Consider the following 21,006-nt stretch of genomic DNA (forward strand, 5'->3'; position numbering starts at 1 on the left):
TGTATAAATATTTAAAAACAAACAAGCAGCACAAACAATTCATTAATCCATATCCCTCTGTCACTGAAAAATAATTAAAGAAAAAGGAGACTTCTTTTTTAGAGGTGGATGTTCTAATAGCCCCCCCCCCTTCTACTCTATTTCGACTGGTGAGGGCCCTATCCAGCATCAACCAAAGTTCTGGCAGAACAGCTCTGTCTTACCGGCCCAGCGGAATGATAACAAATCCTGCTGGGCCCTGGTCTCATTATACAGAGTGTTCCACCAGGTTGGAACCAGGACCAAAAAGGCCCTGGCTCTGGTCAATGCTAGGCGGGCGTCGCTGGGGCCAGGGATCATTAGTAGCTGTTTATCACTCTATCAAAGTGTCCTCTGGGGCCCATCAACAGATACAACGGTGTCATCAGTGTACTGGTGATACTCAAAACTGAAGCTTTGCACAAGCTGGGCAAGAGGGCGCATATAGATGTTAAACAATCAGTTTTCTTATGTCTTGTGCTGTCACAATTGCCAAATGATCCTTTAAAACAACAACAACAGCAACAACAACAACAATAATAACAATCGATTTATATACCGCCCTTCAGGACAACTGAATGCCCACTCAGAGCGGTTTACAAAGTATGTTACTATTATCCCCACAACAAAACACCCTGTGAGGTGGATGGGCCTGAGAGAGCTCCAGAGAACTGTGACTAGCCCAAGGTCACCCAGCTGACTTCAAGTGGAGGAGTGGGGAATCAAACCCGGCTCTCCAGATTAGAGTCTCATGCTCTTAACCACTGCGACAAACTGGCTCTCCACTGATCAAAGGCTTTTAAATCTATTGACTTACTTACACTTGCGCGCACGCACACACACACAAAATGGTTAAGAGATCAGGAATGGACCATGAGATTGCCCACTTGCTCTTCCTAGTCGTTCCCTTCTTAATAAAGGAGCTTTCTTCTCCATTTCCCCCAAAGGTCTGGTTAATAGCTTTGTTTGCATCTACCTTAACTAGAGTTAATGCCAACCCAGTTCCTTCTGAACCAGGGTTTCCAAAACGAGTTCAAGCCCTGGTTCCAAATACTGATTCCAGTGGGATATGTGGTTTCACAATGGCACTGACCTGTTGTTCAGATCATCAGGAAGGGGAATACAAAAAGGGAAAGGAAGAAGGCAGGGGCATTGCAAATTCACAGCCTGCTCCCGACCCACACTCTTAACCAAGGTTAGAGATCAGGAATGTTTGGATTTCCAGTAGAACAGTGGAGCACCAGTGTAGGGTATTGGCTACCATATTGAGAAACCTGGGTTCAAATTTCCCTTGGGCCCCTTCTTCTCTCAGTCTAACCTACCATGTGCACCAACTTCAAGGTCAGGATATAAGTAAGACAGAAGAAAAACATGGCTCTGATGGCAAGCTTGCGGGGGCCTGCCCCCTGCTGAGAGACAAGTCCTCTGTGTCAGCGGAGGAGCCCTTGAGATGCTGTGCTGGTTTTCCCAGACTGCTCAACCACCCTCTCCCCCTACTGATGTTGAGCTCCGCCTGTTTCTTCTGCAGGGGAGATTTTTGAACTGAAAGCCGAGCTCAACAATGAGAAGAAGGAGAAGAGAAAGGAGGCGGTGAAGAAGGTCATTGCTGCCATGACTGTGGGGAAGGATGTCAGGTAACGTCTTTTTAGTGGCAAACTAGCGGATATGATCCCAGACGCCGGAGCACCTTCCAGAAAAAGAGCTGGGATAGAGAGAGCTGGGATGGTCTGCTTCCTTCTTGCCCTGCTTATGAACTTTCCGAAAGGTGTTGAAAGCAGGAGTGCTGGAGCAGATGGACCCCTTGGTTTGTAGAATCCTTTGGTGCCCCCCCCCCATAAACCCTTTTCAGGGTGCAGTTTCAAATGGAAGAAGGTTTCAAAGCCTGGGAAGGATAGCCTATGACCAGTAGCTGAGCATGGCACGTTTTGCCTACAGGAAATTCCAGATCCAGCTCCCAGTATTTATTAGAATAGTCTTGGTCAGCAGAGCAAGGAAAGATCCCATGCCTGCGACCTTGGCGATATCTTTCACGTATGGATGAGATGGTGTTTGGGTGTCCTGCAGAATTGCTGCTTTAACCCCAACGATCTTTTCTTCTTTCTAGCTCACTTTTTCCAGATGTGGTGAACTGCATGCAGACCGACAACTTGGAGCTGAAGAAGTTGGTTTACCTCTACCTGATGAACTACGCCAAAAGCCAGCCGGACATGGCCATCATGGCGGTCAACAGCTTTGTGAAGGTAACCTGGAGCTGCACCTTCAGTGCATTTATGTTGGCAGCTCTGCTGTCACCCCCAGCACCAGCTGTGCATTCTCTTCCTCTAAGCTGCCATCAGTAAGGCCAGAGGGAGAAGAGGAAACATCATACATGCGACCTCGCGTGAACCTCCTTCTCCAAGCACCCCTCTGTTGAGATCATTGCTTAGGAGCTGGTGTGGAATTGCACAATAGATTAGGAGGGGACCTGGGATCAGATGCCCGATCAGCCTTGAAACTCGCTGGGTGGCCATGGGCCAGGCTCTCTCCCTCAATATCAGCCCAGTCTACCTTGCAGGGTTATTGTGAGGATAAAATGGAGGAGGGGAGATCCATGTATGACCTCTCGAGATCCTTGGAGGAACGGCAAGATCAATATTTTAGTGGGCATCTTATTTATTTAAATTGATGCAAACCATTTGCAGACTTTGTTTTTGACTGAAAAGCATGGTAAAAATCCAGCAAATAAACACTGTCGGGATGACAAGTTGTGTAAGGAAGGAAGTCCCCTTTGCTGGGATGATGCTTGCTATTTATTTTTATTTTGATTATAAAAAAAGATGGTTTAAAAAATACGCCCCCCCCCTTTCAGAGAGTGTGAAATAAATCCCTTTAGGAGCCATCACTCTGCGGTGTCCCAGCCTGGCTGGAGCTTGTCACTGCCGTTTCTGTAAGCTTGGGTGCAGATCGAGACACCCTTCTCCATCCCCTCTGCTTCCTGAGCGTACCTCCTCTTGCAACCCGCTTCCCCTCTCCTCCTCCTATGAAGATGAGGGAGCCCATTTTTACACACTGCCAAGCCATCCATCTCCAGCTGCTAAGTTACACCAGCGACAGCAAAAATGACACGGGGAGAAAATTATTATTCTGCTTTCTGATGCTGCTGAGACTCTCTTTTTTTGCAAAAAAAAACTAGGACACTTTTTCCGTTCATAATGGACTGTAAAATACAAAGATGGTGTACCACAAGACAAATCACCACCTCTCTGAAATAAAGCCAAAATAGGATAGTCTTACCGAGAGGCTTGCAATGCATTTCTTACCCGTGTATAAAATCCAGCCCCTCGCTCCTGCCCCATCTTCTCTAAAACCCTTTTGGAGGGCCTGTCTCTCCTCCAGCCCTCTTAATTTTCCATTGCCCTTGCAGCTGCAGCAATGTTAATTGACATTCCGTTTTTGCCCCCTTGCTGTCTGCAATGATTTTTCTGAACATGTTGTGACATCACAGTAACTGAGCAAATCGGATTTGCAGCCACTGCAGTCTGCAGAACCCTTCACGGTGTTTTCAGTCACCTTCACATCAGGTAGTCGCGATACTCTTTGGGTGGGTTACTGCCAGTATTTTGGAGCAAGAGTCGGGTCCAGTAGCACCTTAAAGTCTTTGACGCCTACCCTTTTCCACTCCATGTATCTGACAAAGGGAGCATTGACTCTCGAAAACTCATACCCTGGAAATCTAGTTGGTTTTTAAGGTGACTGGACCCGAATCTTGCTCTTCTGCTGCAAAATAACATGGCTACCCACCTGAAACTGCCAGTATTTTGCAAAGGGCAGTTGAAGTTGTCTGGGACGTTGAGTTCTGGCGGAGAGATTTGAGCACTGCTGTCCTTCGAGAAAATACCCAGTGTGGGGTTGAACAAAACTGGTTTATGCTTGCCTACGTCTTACCCACAGGACTGCGAGGATCCCAACCCTCTGATCCGTGCTCTGGCAGTGCGCACCATGGGATGTATCCGTGTGGACAAGATCACTGAGTACCTGTGTGAGCCGCTGCGCAAATGCCTGAAGGATGAGGATCCATACGTGCGTAAGACCGCAGCCGTCTGCGTGGCTAAGCTACACGACATCAATGCCCAAATGGTGGAAGACCAAGGATTCCTAGACTCTCTGCGCGATCTCATTGCGGACTCCAACCCCATGGTAATGTACCCCATTCTGCTGAACACTCCACCTTGGAGTAAGGTTGGAATGACAGGAGGTATTGCTGGATTTTGGTGATCAGCGATCGATCACATGATTTGTATACAGGAAATTGCAGGTTCCTTCTCCAGCCCCTTCACTTAATAATCTCTGGTTGCCAGGCTGGGAAAGACCTCCATCCGAGGCTTTGGAAAGCCATTGAGATTTCTGGGCTAGATGCTCTAACTGTAGAAAGCAGATTGGTATGGACACGCTTCCTTCTGGGCAAGGGCCAGGGCCCTTGGTAGACCACATAAAGCTTTGATTACAGCATTTTCTGGGCCTGAATAGACAGCGCTGGGCTGTGTGCACCAAGGTTATGGTTCAGTATAAGAGAGCTCAGGAATACATTTTCATGTGAATCTGGTGGGAGCCTGGCAGGGTTAGATGAGGCCGGCAGAGGACTAATTCCTCCCCAGACACCTCTATGGATCATTTCTCTTCTGCCGGTGGGTTGGGGAACTGCACATGGGTCAAGAGGTGACTGAAGCTAGGATGCAGTATACCATCACCATAATTTTCATTTGGGTTAGGTAGGGTTTTTAAAGGGAAGGAAATAGTAAAAACAGGATTAGGGGACACTCTTGCTTCTGCCCTTTGTTGCTCGGGATCCAGGCTTACTCTGGTCGGGTAAGGAATTGATGGGGGGAGGAATTGCGGCCAAGCTGCCTGTGGTCCTCTGTTGGCCCTTGTTTGTTGGTATCTTGTCCGTGGATTTTCAAGCAAACACACTGATAGTAAACACAAAAAGTCTGTAAGAATCTGTTCTCAGGACCGTACGAGGCTCCCAGTTTTGATGTTTTAATTCCTAGTCCTTAGGGCTGTATAGCTAAGATTGAAAACATAGTCAGAACCAGGGCTGTGTTTACACTGTGATTCAGCAGGAATGCGAAAAGCCCATAGAATGGGACAGTTGGAAGCAAGATTCAGTTTCCTGAGAAGCTTGAAGGGTTATTTGTTTTTAAAAGGAACAAATTTCTCATTTTTACTCTCGTGCAATGCCAGCTGAAATCTCCAAAGCCGTACAGGTGGCTGAATAAAATTTCCAGTGGCACGAAGACTCCAGTGCCCAGCGTACTCTTTGCCCTCTCCCCTTGATTTGCAATGCCCAGAATAGATGATGTAAAATAGAAAAACAAGTCAGTGTCCTGCACAGTCATGGTTGGTGGAGGATAAACAATAGGGATGTTTCTCTTAAACGATGTGCTCCTCCCAGAAACTTTAAACTCTTGGGGATGTGAATGAGTCAGTATCCTCATCTCTCTTGTATTCATTAACTCAGTGATCCTCAATCCACAGCTCACAGAGAGCCACTTCAGCAATTACCATCAACCAAAATAGCCACATTTACCTCCAACCCTGGCTTGAGTCCTGCACCTCCGGGAGGTCTAAAACATGGGGCAACTGCCGCCTTGGGTCGCTGTGCTCAGGAAGCCGCACGTGGCATTCCAGAGAGCCACATGCCACTGCTTTGACTGCTGTTCTACTGCCCTGAACATTCCGTGCTGCCTGGAGGGCAATGAGCATGCTCGGTTCTCATCTTGGTTTTTTGTTTGTAATCCCCCCCCCCCCCGGGCATATCTGGAGAGTCCTCCAAATGTACAGATACCCAAGACCTTTGTCTGTGGGTCGCCCCATTTTGCTGCCCTGCTGAATGTAGTGGGACTCTAGTTTAAAGATGTAGCAATGATGATGGCTGAAGAAAGTGTACGGAAGAGGTGAGAAACGACTTAATTGATGCACGTCCTGCACCCTGGACACGCAACTTGTTCTTTGCAGCACAAAAGATGCGCAGCCTTGATTTGTTTTTGCTTTTAGCTGTAGAATTCGAGGCTTCCTGGCAAAAACGTTTCTTTGGAGAATCAAGTCTGTTGGGATTTTTCTTTGAAGGGAACATGGCTCAAGCTGGTTTGAAAGGGGTGCAAAATAGCGTTATCATCAGGGGTCATTTCGTAGAAAAAGAGCTGGAGGAACTCATTAGCATAACTCATCAGCATATGCCACGCCCCTTGACATCACCAGAAGTGTGTCATTAGCATAACTGATTTGCATGTGCCACACCCCCTGACATCACCTATCTTGGCTGTTTTGAGCGCAATCCTGGCCATTCAGGGCCAAAATTGGGCCCAAAATGGCAAAAAGGGGCTGAAAACGGCCAAAAAGGGGCCCAAAATGGTCAGGATCGGGCCGCTGCTGAGCAGGAGAGTGATCCACCACCTGTCAGAGGCCCGATCCAGGCTGTTTCAGCCCCAATCCAGGCTGAAACGGGCCCAAAATGGCCGAGAGTCAGGTGGGCGGGGCCACCTGACATGTGACCTCTTTGGGGAACTGCCGGAACTGCGTTCCTGTGCGTTCCCCCTCGAAATGAGCCCTGGTTATCATGATTGCATTTGGGACATCTTGGTGATTGTTCCCTGCAAAAGCCACAATGCCGTATGGAGGCAAGTCTGTCTGGGTTAGCAACATCAGCAGCCCCCTCCTGGGTAGCTTTCTGTCTCCTGGAGTAGCTTTTCTATTATTTCTGGGCTCAGCAGATCAATAATCTGAGTTGTTTTGTGCCTGGATTAGCCACCAAAAGCCCAGGGCTCTTGTTTTAATAAGGTTAAACGAGTTGTTGGAGCCAAAAGGGGATTTGAGAGAATCATCGATCTCGCTTCTGTCTCCGGGGAGTTGGCCACATGGTGAGTTCATCCATCTGCAAGCGTGCTGAGAAAAGCTCAGAGCTGGCCGCATGGGTTTCAGCGAGCCTGAGAGTTCCCAGGTTGTGTCACGTAGCTGGCTCATGCACGTGCCCTTCTCTGTGTTCCCCCGGGTGAAGACTGTGGCCGAGGCCCCCAGACTCTTTTCTCCCCGCCTCCCACTCTCTCTGGCTTTCGTTCTGTCACCTCTCCGTTTCATTTATCATCTATTTATCAACTGCTTTATTACATCCCATTTTCCAGTGATAACTGCCAAGGTGATCAGGCAGTTGAAAACGTCCAAGAGTCCACCAAATACTTTGGCACTATAAACTGCAAAAAACTGAGCCAAGCAGTGATAAAACCCCCATGCTGCAGCGACCAGTCTTGGCTGTTCAGGCTCGGGTGTTGCATTCGAGCACTGTTGCATTCAATCTGTCATGTTCATCATTGTGTCTTCTGTGCAGTCCCACATAGGAACTGTGCATGCGCAGGCCAGCCTGCACATGCGCAGTTCCGATGTGTGCCTGCACAGAAGAACACTCGATGAACAGCAGTTACAGATAGGTGCAACCCTGGTTTTTTATCCCACCCTTCTTCAAAGAAGCTTGCACTCCCATACAAGGCCCTTCTTCCACTTTGTACACTCGCTTCAAGCCTTGGAGGTTGGTTAAACACAGAGAAAAAGATCAAATGCAAGTTATCCTGCCAATGGGGATAGGAATCCGGATCTGTGAAACCCTAGTTTAGTGCACGAAGTGCTATGCCGCTCTCGAGATGAAATCAGGTGGCAGCAGAAGCCACCATTCGTGATCCCTGCAGTTGCCCTGCCTTTGGGGACTGAAGCAGAGGAAACAGCACACGTCTCCCTGCGAGCCCTTCCTACACCAGAGCCCTTCCTGACTTGTGAGCGGCAGGACTGACAGTTCGGATTGATCTCCCCAAGGCATTCCAGAGACAGCCGGGCCTAAGGCGTCTGGCATTGCTAGCCTCTAATTTGCTGGTGTTCCCCCCACCCTTCATTTGTTAGAAAATTAGATGCCCGTCTGGCTCTCGGTGGGCATCTTTCCAAGGCAGTCCTGTGCAGACGTCCTTGCATGAATATTGATGTTGTCTCAGAGACACCACGTTCCCGCCAAAGCAACTGTCTCTTGCAGTAAGGGAGCAGAAGGAAAACGTCCTTTCGTGTTTTTCTAAAAATAAAATTATTTATCTATCATAAAGGTTGCAGGTAAAAAGGAACAACGACAACAACAAAAAGATGTGATGTTGCCAAACAGGATTCTGGGTGGATGTTGTTTTAAGCCATAGGGAAAAAAGGGTTACATAAATATTTAGCTGGAAAATAGCTGTTCTGCTAAAAATAAACAGCTCTCCCCCTGCCTCCAGTTGATGTACTCTCTGAAATGTAAGCACAGATTGGCTGTTATCTCTGTGAGCCCTGTTTAGTCATTGGTTGAATTGCTGTGATGTCACATCAGCCCTGGAAGTGAGATAGGAAGGTGTAGAGTTGTTGGGATAGCTTGTGCTTTTAGACCCCCCCCCCCATTTTGTTTAAAGGTGTTAGGGTTCTTTGAATTCAGCCCAAACATTTCTGCAGATCATCCTTTCTAATTGCTAAGTTGATGGCCGAGTGTGGTCAGGCAGAGAAGTATAGCCACACACAGACAAGGTAGGGAGTTCTACAGACTTGGTAGTGTGTGTGTGGTGCCCTCAAGTCATAGCTGACTTATGACGACCCCTGCTGGGGTTTCCATGGCAAGAGACTATCAGAGGTGGTTTACCAGAGAGCCAGTTTGGTGTGGTGGTTAAGAGCAGCAGGACTCTAATCTGGAGAACCGGGTTTGATTCCCCACTCCTCCACTTGAAGCCAGCTGGGTGACTTTGGGTCAGTCACAGCTCTCAGAACTCTCTTAGCCCCACCCAAGTAGTGGATACTTGGGGAGTTCCCCAGATAGCCCCACCCACCTCACAGGCTGTTTTGTTGTGGGGATAATAATGACATACTTTGTAAACCGCTCGGAGTGGGTGTTAAGTCATCCTGAAGGGCGGTATATAAATCAAATGTTGTTGTAGTTGTCATTATTACTACTACTACTACTACTACTACTAGTAGTAGTAGTAGTAGTAGTAGTAGTAGTAGTAGTAGTAGTAGTAGTAGTAGTAGTAGTAACATTGCCTGCCTCTGCAACCCTGGTCTTCATTGGAAGTCTCCCATCCAGTTACTAACCAGGGCCAGTCCTGCTTAACTTCTGAGATCTGACAACATCAGGTTCACCTGGGCTATCCAGGTCAGGGAATGCTTGGGAGGAGCTCCCAGGAAAATTGTACTTTGGAATTTTTAAAAAAAAAATGCTCGCTTGAGGGCAGCTGAGCATCAAGGGAAAACAGAAGGTAGAGGAGAAATTGGCCTGCTCGCCTCCCTGATAGTTTATAAGTATCCTGGAGGGGGAAATTAGGTTTTCAGGATGCGCGTCACGAGACATATACCCTCAAACCCCAATCCTACCCCAGCAGTTCAGGATGGCTGTTGGCTTTTAAAAGATCTAAGCCTCGTGAATTTAGAAAGGCCCTGCCCCTTCAAAAAAGAGGATTGATTGGGATCAGGGAAAAAGCACTTCTTCTGATCCTAATTAATGTCCCCCCCCCCTCCCAATGACCACAAATGGAGCAGAGCTCTATCCTTTTCAGTATGCTGGAATGAAGGGATTGGGAGATATGCGTATGTCTCATTTCTGCCAGGGCAATTGTGCTGGAACATAAATTGCTTAGGTTTAAGACTAGGTGATAAGGAGAAAGGTAGTGACCTAGCCATGGAACTCAGAAGCCTCCCACTATGTGGGTGGGAGGGAGACTTTTGGATCACCCCTCCCCCAGTTCCTCACAAGATCCCAGTTTTTTACTTCAAAAATCAAGCTTGAGGGTGGAATGCTTTATCAGTAGGAGGGTAGTGGATACTTGGGGAGTTCCCCAGATATACAGGAAAATATCTGTAAAGAGAAGAGGTCAAAAGAATGGCTAAATGAGCACTGAGCATGCTCATTGCCTTCTAGGAAGCATGGAATATTGAGGACAACTGAGTTGAATCATGGAATGTTGAGGGCAACTGAGTATTTATTAAGGGGTGTGTTGTGGCCTGCTCAAGCTCCTAAAAGCATCTTGGAGGGGGGGATTTGGGTTAGGGGAGATTTCCCAATTGTCCCCCCCTCCCCTTCTTAACAGGTCCACAGCTTGTTCTCTGTAATAGTGACCGTGTGCCAGCCATGCAACAATGTGGGACCATCCGCAATCCACAGAAGCTTTCTGCTTACCTGGAGGAAACTGCATACCCAGGTGGCTGATGAAAGTGGAGAACTGGTCTGGAATTCAGCCTTCTTCCACACCAGTCCCAGGCATTACTACCAGACTGTGTTGGTTTCTGCTGCTGCTGAACCACCAGGGGGCAGCACTTGACCACTTTCTGGTGCTGAATTTCTCCAGACGGGAACAGAGTGACTCCAGGTGGAGCTATGTGGCTAGCCATGGCAAGCAAAGAGGCAGGCACTTAACCCTTCCCCTGCAACTAAATCCCTCCTCGGTTGTCTTTTCTTGGTATGCATATGATGCACATCTGGAAACATTGCCTGGAGAAGGAGGTAGGAGAGGAAAAGCTGCAGGCAGGGGAGCATTAAGTACTGAGTGCTGTGGTGGTCAAATCGTCCCTGCCTTCCACTACTTGGCAGCTGTTTGGCAACCAAGGTCCGTAAATGAGACAGGAGTCCTGGGTTCAAATCCCTGTAGTGCTGTGTAGCTTCAGTGGGTGACCTTGGACTGTCCAGTCACTTGTACCTTAAGCTGCAACTCCCCTTAACAAGGTAATTGGAAGCATAAAATGGAGTGGATGAACCATGTGATCACTTCCCCAGAAGATGGGCAAGATTAAGAATTAGCTTGGCAGACTGAAGCCTAGCCGGTCTAGTTCTGCACTCTTTGGGTGCAGCACGGGGCTCACTGGATGAATTCTAGGGGTCGGCACATACCTAAAGAGAGGCCACCATGGAGTGGGTTATCTGTGTAATTTTGGGGGTGTCTAACAATGCAAACCTAAGCAGAGTTACACCCTTCAAAACCCATTTGCTTAAACGCTGCTTTGGGGTGCGCTGCAAATTATTATTCTCCCATTCCATTCTCCCTTCTGCCACAAACTCCCTAGGTGGCCAGCTACTTGGTCTTGGTCTCAGCCTCCCATCTGCAATATGTGGGGGGGAGGGTCAAAATACTGGCCTACCTTACAGGGATGTTGTGAGGCTGTATAGCAAGAAGATGTTTATAAAGTGATTAACTTTTAGGGTCTCTTTGTCTCAGCAGCCTGTAAGCATGGTTAAACTTGTTGTTTCCTGCCATGGAGAACATTTCGTTTACTGTGGGATCTTCACTGTCATTTAATCCAAAAAGAGCCCCGCGGTTCTTTTCTATAGACGGCTTCCTGGGCCATTTGAGCATTTCTGTACTTATTTCAGTTTTAAACAGATAAAAATAAGACATTAACAAAACCCTTTGTACCTGCTCTGTAAATGCTATCTTAATATTCTGCTACCGCCACAAAATACTAGGGTGTTTTGTGAGCAAGGCCAGAAAGGAGGCTGGGTGGAATGCCCTTCTCTAGGTCAACGTGCTCAGGGTTTCAGGACTGCTTAGTTGAGGCCAGATTTCTCCTTAGTTGGTTTCAAGGACAAACAGCTTAGCAAAGGAAGGCCTTTCATTTGAGGCCTGATTTGCTTGACACCGGTTTGTTTATGAAGCAGGGTGTGTGTGCAATCAACTGACACTTTTGTATAACTTTTGGAGTATTTTAGGAATGCCCAGTAGGGTCTTGGACTATTCCTTCTTGGAGCAGCAGGTCTTTTTATAGAGTCCACGAAGCACATTTGAAGTGCTCTGTTTCAAAAGTGAGTTGCTGTTACAGAATACATTTTGTGTTTGTGTGTGTACGTATGAGTGAATATCAATGTATACACACACATACACGGTACATTTCTGTGTTTTGAGAAGAAATCAGGCCAAGTCCTGGATAACATTTGAAATACAAACTCCATTATACTGAGATGAGTAGACGCAGAGTGGACGGGAGATCAGTATACATACGTCACACCTGGCCAACCGTAACATAGGTATTAGTGGAGAATTTCCTCTGGTCGGACTCCCTGGAATGTTCCTTTCCTAACAGCCCTGCCACGTGGGATAGCTGCTGTTGAGAAACATAAACCCAAAGCCCCTTCAGGGCAACTTTGGGGCCTTTGAGTTGAATAGATCTAAGAAGTTGCCTTAGGGCTAAGCTACAAGTGATGTTTTTAACGTGTCAGAGATGCAGTTTTACCTGGAACCTGTTGCTGAAAACAGCTTTATGTCCCTAGCACGGGAAGGCATGGGAGGCAAAGAGCTTTTCAAATTCAGCCACGCGGGATTGCTGGGATAGAAGAACTTTGCAATGATCTTGCAATTTCAGCGGCGAGATGAACAACCAGCTCTTCCCATCCCTTGCCTCCCATGCGACGGACAGGGCTGTGTATTCCTCTCTCCATTGAAATTGCAAGAAAACAATAGCAAAGTTTTTGCCTCCCCACACTGGAGACATACCGCAGTTTTCAACTACAGTTCCCAAGAACAATTGTGTCCCCGACACGTTAAAAAACACGTGTCTGGCGTCACTTACAGCTTGTCTCTTAGACCAAGCCAGACCCTTGGATCAGGTGCCCCAGTGTGATGGCCTCTTGCTGGCAGTGGCTGTCCAGGACCTTGGGGGAAGGTCTTTGCCAACCCTGTTCCTTGTGATCTTTTTCACTGGTGATGCTGAACCTGGGGCCTTTTGAATGCAAAGTGGATCTTCTGCCACCAAGAATTTGCCCAACCTGATGGACCAGACTGTGTGATATAAGTATCAATGTGTGGTTCTAGTTGGATCCGCTTTGGAGAGGGTCTGTGGCTCAGTGGTGGGGCATCTGCTTGGCATGTGGGAGGCCCTGGAGTCAGTCCACTGCATCACCAGTAGACATGGGCACGAACCAAACAAATTTAACAAACCAGCGGTTCGTGGTTCGGTGCCGATGACGAACCCGAACCAGCGAACCGCAACAAACATTTCCCACTGATGAACCGGTTCAAAGATCGTAGTTCATGAGCATCAGAACAGCCCCCGTTGGACTTAGAGAGCCCATATTCTCAGTGAGTGTTTAGCAGGCTCTCCTCCAGCCAGCACCCAAGTTTGGTCAAGATTACAATAGAGATCTTGGAGGTATACCCTCTCCAATCCGAGGTCCCCAGGAAACTCCCATTCGTTACAATTAGAGCCACCAGTTGACATTGGCCCAGTGTACAAGGGGTTGGCCATCAGAACTGCCTATTAGGGTTTGCAGGGATGAGATTGAAGTGCCCATGGCTACAGAACACCCCCTCCCCCCTCCCTCCCCCTGCGTGTCTTCTCCCATGTAACCAATTGTAACCAATTTGCAGCTCCGTGGTTGGAAGGATGACCTGCTGATCAAGGTAAACTGGGCTTCGATTTGGGTTTCCAGGGTGACAGAAGGAGTGCAGAACAGAGTTCAGGCATTCCCCCAGCTCCGTTTCCAAGGGAATTGATTGATGGTGCCTGACTGGCTTCACAAACTGTGGGCGAACACAACGATCCGGGCTTCCAATGAACACTGGTTCGTTGGCCATGGACCCTCATGAACCGCTGGTTCGTGAACAATCAGGTGGTTCGTGGGTTTTTTTGGTTCGTAATGCGGTTCGTGCCCATGTCTAATCACCAATATAAAAGGTGCAAGTAGTCAGTGATACAAAAGGCCTCTGCTGGAGAACCTGACTCCATCATGGCAGCTTCTTATGCTGCCCCAGGCGCTGTTCTCTTCTATATTTACAATCTAGTATACTGTTGATAGTATTGCAATAGATTTTGTCATGTAGAATCCACTGCCCCAAGCTTAGATGTCATTTTATCTATGATTTTCCTGGAAGAAGGGCCTGTCAATGTCTGTTAGCCATGGTGGCTAAATGGAACCTCCACATTCAGAAGCAGTATATCTCCGAACACCAGGTCCCAGGGATAAACTCCAAGGGGAGGGCTGGCTGCCTCTGTAACCAGCTTGTGGGCTTCCTAGAGGCATCTCTCCAGCAACTATCAAAAGTGGAATGTGGGGCAAAATGGACCCTTTTCCCCCCTCCAACAGAGTGATTCTTTGGGAGAAAGGGCTTTCCTAATGGCCTGGGAGCAACTGTGACTTAACAGCAGAACCCGTCTTTTGTATACAGAAGGTCCCATGTTCAGTCCCCAGAAATCTCAGGTTACAGATGTCCAAGAGAGATTATTCTCTGCCTGAGGCCTCGTAGGGCCTCTGTCAGTCCGGGCCCACAACATGGGGTTAGGTGGATCAGTGGTTTAGCTTGGCTTAAGGTGACTTCACCTGTTCAAGGTTGCTTCGGTTGACCACTTTGGAACCTCCTGCAGGTATGCGACGGTTTTATGCCACATTTCTGCGATGTGTTGCTGATCAGGGAGAGTGGGGGCAGCAACGCCCTCGCCGCACAGTTGAGGGTCCATGAACCTTCTCACCGTGTGGTTACAGACACCATGCAGGGAGTGTCGAAGCAGTCCCAATGCTGGAGTCATTCAAAACGACCCTGAGTCATTCCCACCAGCTGATCTGCTGGATAATGAAATGGCCCTTCCCTGTCGTGTTCGCCCCCTTAAGCTTTTGCCTCTCCCACCGGGCTGCTGCCCGTCACTTTATTTTTAACGTTGAATGAAGCCAGCGCTTTGAAAGGCTGCATTGTTCGTTATGTTCCGTTCTTCTAGCTGCTACAATGACCAGCTGTGATTTTCTTTCCCAGAAGCGTCGATAATACCAGCGTCCTTTTGTTGGCTGCTATATATAAAGCAAAAGCCCCCTCTCCCTTTTCTCTTTGCTATAGAAGAGAAGCAAAAGCTGAAGGCCAAGGGGGCTGAAAGCTTTTAAACTTTGTATTCTTTTTTGGGGATAAGTTTTCAGTAAGACAATGAGAAAAAGAGAATTAAATATTACCCTAATTGAGTGTCCCACAAATTCATTTTCTGATCGTTAAGTCCCCGAAAGAAAACGCAGTTTGAAACCCAAATAATCTCTTTTGACTGCATGATGAAAAGTTGCTTTCATTTTTCCACAATTTACTGTCTTCCCGTCAGTCTGCAGCATGTGTGTCTGTAAAGCCTACAAATTTCAGCTGGGAAAATACCAAAAAAAGCTGGTTGGAAAAACCTCGGAGGAGAATTTTAAATGTGGAGGTACAGCTTTGACGGTCAGTTGGTAGTTTTGGGATGCTTTCCTTGAAGGATTGTCCAACTGGCAATGCTTATGACCATATTTTAATTCTTATTATGACCTCTTCAATCGGCTTTTTTCTTACAAGAGGTGGCTTATTATACTATATAATAATACAGTAAAAACACCAACAGCCTAACTTGGGTATCAACATCAGACCAGATCTGGATTCATAAATCCTCTGGATTCAACTCCCTACGTATCCTGTCAGCAAAGTGCATGTTGAATTGACTCAGCCTTAACGCTGTCTCCCCATAAATCTACAGAGTAAGGGGCCCTTCCTGACATTCTTCAGTAGGCCATTCAACCCGTTTGGGACCATCACAGAAAAATCTCTAGATGCAGAGGAGTTAGCCGTGTTAGTCTGTGATAGCAAAATCAAAAAGAGTCCAGTAGCACCTTTAAGACTAACCAATTTTATTGTAGCATAAGCTTTCGAGAATCAAGTTCTCTTCGTCAGATGCATGATACAGAGATACATGATACATGATATGCGGATCAAGAGCCTGATTCAACATGGCAGCTCACGCCTTCATAAGGGAGGTCAAAGGACTTAAATGTCAGGCACACGAGTACCCCAGATCCCCTCTGCAATTAAAGCAGCAGGCAGAACGAAGAGAACGACGAAGAGAACTTGATTCTCGAAAGCTTATGCTACAATAAAATTGGTTAGTCTTAAAGGTGCTACTGGACTCTTTTTGATTGAGAAGAATCTCTGTTTCTAGCCAACACAGATTACATTTAAACAAGGATTCGTCTGCTCAGTGGAGCAGTTCAGTGGAGCATATTGAGATCACTGATCCAGTGGATCTGTGGGTCTCAATCCATGAAGAACCTGCTTTACACAGAATCTGCCCGTTGGTCCATTTCGCTCAGCTTTGGCTCTCGTGCAGAGAAAGGTCGTTCCCAATAACTGCTCCCACAGAGGAACGCGAGTTGGCAGGGTTGAACCAGGGGCCTCCTGCATGCCAAGGAGCCTTTACCATTGGGTACCAACCTGCCAGTCCACCTGCTCTCCTCTGATCCCTTTCTGATTTTAATGGGCTGCTAAGTAGAAGATTCGGGGCGTTAAATAGCGGTGCATTCTCCTTCATTAGCCACATTCCACACTCAGTTTAATTTCCAATTAGCCTTAGATGATAACAAAGTAATCTAATAGCTCTTCTTCCTTGGCAGCCTGGATCCCTTCCCACTATTTCTCTCTCTCTGCCTTGATGGAGAGAGACAAGGTAGTCTCTTAGCTCCAACCCAGAGCTCTGTCACGCCAAGGCATTTTGCTCGTTCCCGTTAATAACGTGCCACCAGCCTGAATGGCTCAGAGTGAATAGCTGTCTGGTCCGGCTTTATCCCTGTGATGCTTTTTTTCTCCAGGGTCTGCACTTGCAGTTTGGAATGAGGAATGTGTATGGGGCGAGGGGCAAAGAATTCATCCGGGTGTACCTGCCTGCTGCTTTAATTGCAGAGGGGATCTGGGGTACTCGTGTGCCTGACATTTAAGTCCTTTGACCTCCCTTATGAAGGCGTGAGCTGCCATGTTGAATCAGGCTCTTGATCCGCATAGCCCAGTGCTGTCTTTCGACTGGCAGCAGCTCTCCAGGGTCTTTTTCACATTCCCTGCCACCTGACCCTTTTGTCTGGCGATGCCAAGGACTAAACCTGAGTCCTGCTACGTGCAAAGTAGCTGCTCTTTATGCAACGGCCTCTGCTTTCTGTTCTCAGGTGTTTGGGAATCCAGTTTTGTTTATTCCATGGGGTAGAAGGGGGGAAACATTCACCACAGTGACTATTATCCATCTGGGAAGAGATTAAGAGGGTGAGCCCCCTGGGTCTGCCAAGAACTTGGTTGGCAAAGAACCCAGCTTCGCCTTGAAACAGTGCACGTGTCTTGCTAGCACTGCCCCTCTCCTTTCTGCCTCAATTCAAGAAAGGGTTTCTAGGTAAGTTCAAGAGTTGTCATCTGGCACCTATTAATTTAAGAACTTCATTTTGAAAGTTTGGCAATTGGCCAGATTTTATTAACTCGCATTTTAATGGGTAATTAAAAAAAATTATTCTCCCAGTTTGTGGCGACCATTATTTTTGCAGCTGGAATTGTTAACAGCGCTTTGGATGAACACAATCATTAACAACATGCAGTTTATCTGTGTCGTGGTTTTCCTCCAGATCTCTTTGGCCACTGCCACCACATTGCATGAAAACATTGTCGAGGCCTGTCTGCGTTTCCGTCATTTATTAAGATTACGCTTGCAATAATGGTAGTTTTCTATACACAAGGCATTTTTGTTTTGATTGGGGGAGCACCCTATCAGGATAGACCCCCACTTCTAATCTAAAGTGGTACAGTCCAGACCTAGGTTTACTGTTATGGGAATGAAGCTGATAGCAGAGGGTTTTTTAAAGCCGGAGAGTGTGGGCGCTCCCCTGTCTTCTTGATTTGACCCTCGGCATTTGTGAATAAACCAAATGGGATAAGGCAAATGAAATGCTAGTTTTGATGATGGTAACTTTTAAGACAAAGTTTTTACTGAATTTATTGCAAGCTGCTTTGAATAGAATGCACAGATAAGTGGAAGATAATGACGTTGGCAAGACCTGTGCTCTGACCCCAAACTCTGAAGCCTTCTTTTTTTCCTGCTAGGTGGTAGCCAATGCAGTAGCCGCCTTATCGGAGATCAGCGAGTCTCACCCAAACAGCAACTTGCTGGATCTCAACCCACAGAATATCAATAAGCTGCTGACTGCCTTGAACGAGTGCACTGAGTGGGGCCAGATCTTCATCCTGGATTGCCTCTCTAATTACAACCCAAAGGATGACCGTGAAGCCCAGAGGTGGGTTAGCCCAAGATTCCCAGTATTAAGGCTCTGGGCAGCTTTGCTCAGCCGCTCTCCATCATTTCATCAGATACAGCAACTTCACCATCATGGCAGATGTGAGAAGCACCTCTTGCTTTTAATGCCCGTTTGAATCCTGTGGAACTCATTGCTACAGGATGTTGTAATGATCATTGGTGTCCATGGCTTTCGGCTTTTATCTTGGTGTGTAGGCAAAACACGGATTATGATTAATGGTTTGGACAAAGTGTCAGAGGCTACATAATTCTGAGCTGCAGATGCTGCAGGAAAGTCTGCCAGGCATGGCCGTATCTGTGCCGCTCTGCCTGTTGTGTTTCTTCTCCAGCATCACTTTGAGGGCTGCAGCACTGAATGATTTGCAGTGCAGAACAATTTTATATTTTTAGCTAATTTTATGGCATTCATTCTAACCTATTGCTGCCTAGTGTTTTTGCTGCTTTTAGTATTGGGGGTTTTATTGATTTTTTTTTAAAGAATTGTGTTTTATGGGGATTATATCCTGAGTGGTTGTGTTATGCCATCCTGAGTGTTCCTTAGTATAAGAAGAGTGTGGGGGCGAATTGACTAATAAATCAATCAATAATACAGTGGCCTGTGGGAAGGGGTGGTGGGCCAGATCAAGCATACCTTGTGAAATGTCCGCAGTCTGAATCAGTCCTGGGTCCTTGAAATTTGGCAATGATTCTTTCCAATGTAGCCAGAGTTCTCTGGGATGGTTCAAAAGAGTGTCATCCGTCAGTTGAAATGCAAGTTTTGCCAGACCTGAATGGTCTTTGCGGAGACTGGACTGGCACAAATTTGGAGGGGGGGCCCTCTCATTTCTTTCTGCAGCATCTGTGAGCGAGTGACCCCCCGTCTCTCTCATGCCAACTCTGCCGTGGTGCTGTCGGCCGTCAAGGTCCTCATGAAGTTCCTGGAGCTCCTTCCGAAGGACTCGGACTACTACAACATGCTGCTGAAGAAGCTGGCTCCCCCTCTGGTCACCCTCTTGTCCGGAGAGCCCGAAGTCCAGTACGTTGCCCTGAGGAACATCAACTTAATTGTGCAGAAAAGGTAGGGAAACCACCTTCCTGGACGGGCCGTTCTGCAGTCTTCTCTGAATTGCTGCTGGTAGGATATAGGATTACGTGACGTAGGGGAGACTGGTCCTGAGATGCAGGGATCCCCTTGTGAGGACGTGCAGCCAGACCAGGATGTCTTTATGTGAACGCTTCACTTGTGTGAACTCACACTGGCATGCAGGTGGTCTTAGGCTCCTGTTGCCCACTGTAACAACAACAACACACTTTGTAAACTGCTCTCAGTGTGGCATTAAGTTGTCCTGAAGGGCAGTATATAAATCAAATGTTGTTGTTGCTATTATAATAATAACTTGGAGGAAGCAGGGGATTGGGGATGGGGGCACTGAGAGATGTCTCACTGAGGGCTGTCCAAAACCTGGAGCCCTCTGACATGGAGGTGAACTGAACAGGTGCTAGTTCACTCAAAAGGTACCAGCATGGGAAGCTCCTGAGTTTTTCGTGAGCAAACAACAACAATAACAATAATAACAGTGTACTTATGTACTGCTCTTCTAGTTAGATTAGTGCCCACTCAGCAGTGAACAAAGTCAGTGTTGTTACTACTGCACAATACAGTTGGGGAGCTGGGACTGAGAGGAGTGGCTTTCACAAGGCAGCTGCTGAGCTCATGGCAATAGTGGAATTCGAACCAGCAGAGTGCTGATTCACAACCCAACCACTTAAACACTCTGCTGGTCTGAAGTGGAGGAGTAGGGTTCGAGTCCAGTGGCATTTTGGTGACCAGCAGGAGTTTCTGGAGCGTGAGCTTTTGAGAGTCAAGCTCCCTTCATCAGATACGAGTAGGAATCTCTGATCAGTCTTTTTATACCAGTCAGAAGGTGTGGGGGTGTTGCAAAGAAGTAAGATAGGATGTGGAGATACAGTGTGAAATGTAATTTGCTTGAATAGGGCAAGGGAGGAAATGCAGATAATTAGCATCTGTAGTGAGAGAGATGAATCCTATGTTCCTTTGCAGCCCTGAGGAGCCCATTGTTCTGAATGTGTGTAATAAGGACATAGGAAGGGATTTTCCTGGGCAGGTCCATCTTGTCCATCAATTTGTTTTCAGCAGTCACCAGAGCATAGAAGAAGGGTACAGAAGCAGGCCCTGCTGTATACACCTCTGCCGTATTGCTTGCTGAATGTCCCGGCCTTTGACTTGTAGTGTGTGCTCTACCTTGAGTCTCAGTGAGAAAGGCAGACTATAAAAAAATGTGAACTGAAAAAGTAAAAATCCTAAGCAGAGTTGTACACTTCAAAACCCACTGACATCAGTCGACCTAAAATGATATAAATGCCCGCCCATAACAACATTCCATTGGCCTTGAAATAAGTCACAAAAATATAGAGTGGCAAATAATTTTTATTTAACCGTGGTTGATGTTTTTACCGTCATTGCTGTTAAATAAAAGAACACAGACATAGCAACAGAAGGAACGTTTATTATATAACTTCCCATCAGTTTCTATTAGTTACTTAAAATAGAAGACAAAGACACATGGAATCCAAGGAAATGAGCTTTTATTATTATTAAATAATGATATTGATCTTTGGATGGAAACGAATGTGGAGCTCTAAAATAAAATGTCATTTTAAATTTCCACCTCCTTTCCATTCTGGAGGACACAGGGGCCCTTTGCAATCCGGCCACTGCAGTCCATGGACAGAATTCTGTGATGTCTTCTTTGCCAGCGCAGAAGCCCTGAGTCTAGAACAAAATTGCTCTGAGGAAGGCAAAAAAACCCCGGTGGGACAAGAGCCGATCAGCCCTCCGGGGGAAAAAATTCCTTCCTGGTCCCGTCAACCAGCGACCAGCATTTGCCCAGAGCAGTTGTTCATAATTCCCTG

The 21,006-nt window shown here is 47.0% G+C and overlaps 1 protein-coding gene across 2 annotated transcripts in view; it reads left to right on the forward strand.

Moving 5' to 3' along the window:
• Positions 1–21,006, forward strand: part of AP2B1 (adaptor related protein complex 2 subunit beta 1) — a 95,810-nt gene that overhangs the window by 10,397 nt on the left and 64,407 nt on the right. For both annotated transcript variants that reach the window (XM_055001285.1, XM_055001286.1), the window contains exons 3-7: positions 1,547–1,652; positions 2,123–2,258; positions 3,949–4,194; positions 17,883–18,073; positions 18,929–19,150. In XM_055001285.1, the coding sequence (XP_054857260.1) occupies positions 1,547–1,652; positions 2,123–2,258; positions 3,949–4,194; positions 17,883–18,073; positions 18,929–19,150 (901 nt within the window). The remainder of the gene's footprint in view (positions 1–1,546; positions 1,653–2,122; positions 2,259–3,948; positions 4,195–17,882; positions 18,074–18,928; positions 19,151–21,006) is intronic.

The sequence above is a fragment of the Eublepharis macularius genome, chromosome 17 (genome assembly GCF_028583425.1).
Source record: "Eublepharis macularius isolate TG4126 chromosome 17, MPM_Emac_v1.0, whole genome shotgun sequence".
In the NCBI taxonomy this organism is placed as follows: Eukaryota; Metazoa; Chordata; class Lepidosauria; order Squamata; family Eublepharidae; genus Eublepharis; species Eublepharis macularius.